This window comes from Microtus ochrogaster, linkage group LG2, assembly GCF_000317375.1.
Source record: "Microtus ochrogaster isolate Prairie Vole_2 linkage group LG2, MicOch1.0, whole genome shotgun sequence".
NCBI lineage: Eukaryota > Metazoa > Chordata > Mammalia > Rodentia > Cricetidae > Microtus > Microtus ochrogaster.
Window position 1 is genome coordinate 52525615 of NC_022028.1, and position 3098 is coordinate 52528712.

At 46.8% G+C, this 3098-nt stretch overlaps 1 protein-coding gene across 1 annotated transcript in view; it reads right to left on the bottom strand.

Annotated features, from left to right (window-relative positions):
- Snrpc (small nuclear ribonucleoprotein polypeptide C) overlaps positions 1 to 1264 on the bottom strand; it is a 12905-nt gene extending 11641 nt beyond the window's left edge. The window contains exons 1-2 of the mRNA XM_005360371.3: positions 1174 to 1264; positions 854 to 896 (exon numbers count right to left, since the gene is read on the bottom strand). Of these exons, the coding sequence (XP_005360428.1) occupies positions 854 to 896; positions 1174 to 1181 (51 nt within the window). The 5' untranslated portion in view covers positions 1182 to 1264. The remainder of the gene's footprint in view (positions 1 to 853; positions 897 to 1173) is intronic.
- Between the last annotated feature and the right edge of the window lie 1834 nt (positions 1265 to 3098).

The window sequence follows — 3098 nt, forward strand, 5'->3', positions numbered from 1 at the left end:
CGAGACAGGGTTTCTCTGTAGCTTTGGAGCCTGTCCTGGAACTCCCTTTGTAGACCAGGCTGGCCTCGAACTCAGAGATCTGCCTACCTCTGCCTCCCGAGTGCTGGGATTAAAGGCGTGCGCCACCACCGCCCAGCCTTGGTTTCTCTGTGTAACTGGAACTCACTCCGTAGACAAGGCTAGCCTTGAACTCCCATAGATTCACTGTCTTCTGCCCCCCCCAGGTACAAAACAAAAGGCATGTGCCAGCTGGGCGGTGGTGGCGCACGCCTTTAATCCCAGCACTCCGGGAGGCAGAGGCAGATCTCTGGGAGTTCGAGTCCAGCCTGGTCTACAAGAGCTAATTCCAGGACAGGCTCCAAAACCACAGAGAAACCCTGTCTCGAAAAACCAAAAAAAAATAAAAAAATAACAGGCATGTGCCACCACTGCCTGGTGATTCTAATACAGTTTTCAATAAAATGATATAATCAAATATATGAGTTCTAGGAGCACACTCCTGGGTTTTGGGGAGAGTTATCTGGACAAGGCCTCGGTATGTATACTAGGCTAGCTTGGAATTCACCATCTTCCTGGTTCAGCCTCTCAAGTATTGGAATTACAGGCAAATGCATATATAAATGTTTTCATCCTCAAGCCTGTTAACGCTTTATCACTCTGCAATTACCTTCACATTACAAACACTGCAAGGGTGTTAATACAAAACACGCTTCCCAGTTACTTTCAAAGAAGAGTAGTGGTAAAATTCCCAGCAGGCAGTAAAGCACATACATGGACCTAGACAAATTAAAAGAAAGAAAATCTTATATTGCATACGAGCCGTTTTAAGACTACGAAAAGACGGGCCACTTACAGAATCATGTGTAAGATACGTATCACAGTAGTCACAATAAAACCTGAAAAGACAAAAGGATATGACAACTCTTAGCAGATGTCCAAACAAGTCAAATACCCTCAAACTCAGATGCTAAGGCGTCAAACAAAGCGTTCGGACAGGATCGGGGACGCAAGTGGAGGGGCCGAGCCCACTCGGAAGGGGACAAGAGCGCCTCGTTTCCCACCCGGATCTCACCGGGGCGCTCGCCCTCCCCTCCAAGCACACGAACCAGCGCCCGCCGCGCTCACGAAGCCCCGACCCACCACCGCAACCCGCCAGCCTCAGCCCGCACTCACTTAGGCATGTTGCTCCACAGGCCGTTGGCTACACACTTTCGCGCCGCCGGGAAATGACGCACACAGCCTGCGCCGACTCGGTCGGCGGACGGAAGAGCGAGGGCGGGCCTTCTGCAAAGGAGATCGGCTTTGAAGAGGACAGCCAGGAAGTGTGATAGGGGTGCCTATGAGGGTCAATCCGCGCACGCTTACTCCTGATTGGCTATTCGCTCTCGGAAATAGAGTGTTTCATTCTTTCAACAGGTTCCAAAAGGCAGATCCTCTCCTGTGTTCCCCGCTCTGCTGGAAGTGCTGGGAAAACGGTAGAAACAAAGCAGGTATACGTTCTCATTCTCAGAGACCTGATTAGCAGGAAAGTGAAATAGATCAAATCAAAGTCCTATGCTTGGGGAAATGAAGCGATATAGCACAACTGATAAAAACCCAGAGACAGAAATTGGGGTTCAACCTAAAGGTCAGTAAAACAAAACATCCAGCCACTGACTCTTACTTCTATCTCAGTCCAAAATGGTGATCCTGTCTCCAGGAATCCCAGAATGAGACTGTGTATGAGAGTTGTTTTCTCCCATTTTAGATTTCTCCCTAATACTGGAATTAAAGGCGTACACCACTACCGCCGGTTTCTATGGCAAACTACCGTGGCTACTGGGATTAAAGTTTGTGTCCGCACTGCCTGGTCTGTAAAGTTGATCAGTGTGGCTCTGAACTCAGGCAAGCTTTATTTATTAAAATACAAACGCGCCTGGCGATGGTGGCGCACGCCTTTAATCCCAGCACTCGGGAGGCAGAGGCAGGCAGATCTCTGTGAGTTCGAGATCAACCTGGTCTACAAGAGCTAGTTCCAGGACAGGCTCGAAAGCCACAGAGAAACCCTGTCTCGAAAAACCAAAAAAATAAAAAAATAAAATACAAACGAGATGCCATTACAAATCAGGGAAGAGGGGAGTTCGACTTTAAAGAAGACGGAGAAATCATGGAAGACCACCACTGAAAAAAATAATAATTTTTCCAAGGACTAAAATCCAAATATGAGCTGCGTTACATTACCATCCCTTGTTGGAGAGATGACTCAGGTTGGTTAAGAGCACAGCTATTCTTCTAGAGGACCTGAGTTCTATTTCCAGTACCCACATAGTGGCATACAATCTTCAGAAACTCTAGTTCCAGGGGCTCTAACACCCTCCTCGGTCTTCCACATGCAACAGGCATGCACGTGGTACTCACGCAGGAAAAACTCAGGGCCGTAAAATATGTCGCTGTAGACTACACAGACTTTGTTGTTGCTGTTGTTCCTTTGATTGGTTGGTTTGGGTTTGGGTTTTGAAAGACAGGATTTCTCTGTGTAGCCTTAGCTGTCCTGGAACTCACTCTGTAGACCAATCTGGCCTCCAACTCAGAGATCCACCTGCCCCTGCTTCCCGAGTGCTAGGATTAAAGGTGTGTGCCATCATCCAACCTAGAGTTCCCAGTTTTAAAACTGTCTCACTGTAGCACAAATAATAAAAACCCAGAGACAGATATTGGGGTTCAAGCTGAAGATCAGAAAAGCAAAGCAGACAAGCCACTAGAAAGATCTTACCTCTATGAAGTCTTCAGCCTAAAAGAGTGAGTTCCTGTCTTGTCCTGCCTTATATTCCTCTTTAATGCTGGGGTTAAAGGCCATCAGTGCCTGGCCTCTATGGTTAACTATGGAGGCTTCAGGGATTAAAGGTGTGTGCCACCACTACCTGGCTTATACAGCTGATTAGTGTGGCTAAGTTTTTACTCTGATCTTCAGACAAGCTGTATTTATTAGAGCATAAACAAAATATCATTATATTTCCCCTTTTGTCTAATTAAAAAAGGTTATAGCTAATAAAAAAAGACTATAAGAAAAAAATGTGAGAAATGGCAGAAACAGCTGACTGCCTGGACAGTCACCCAAG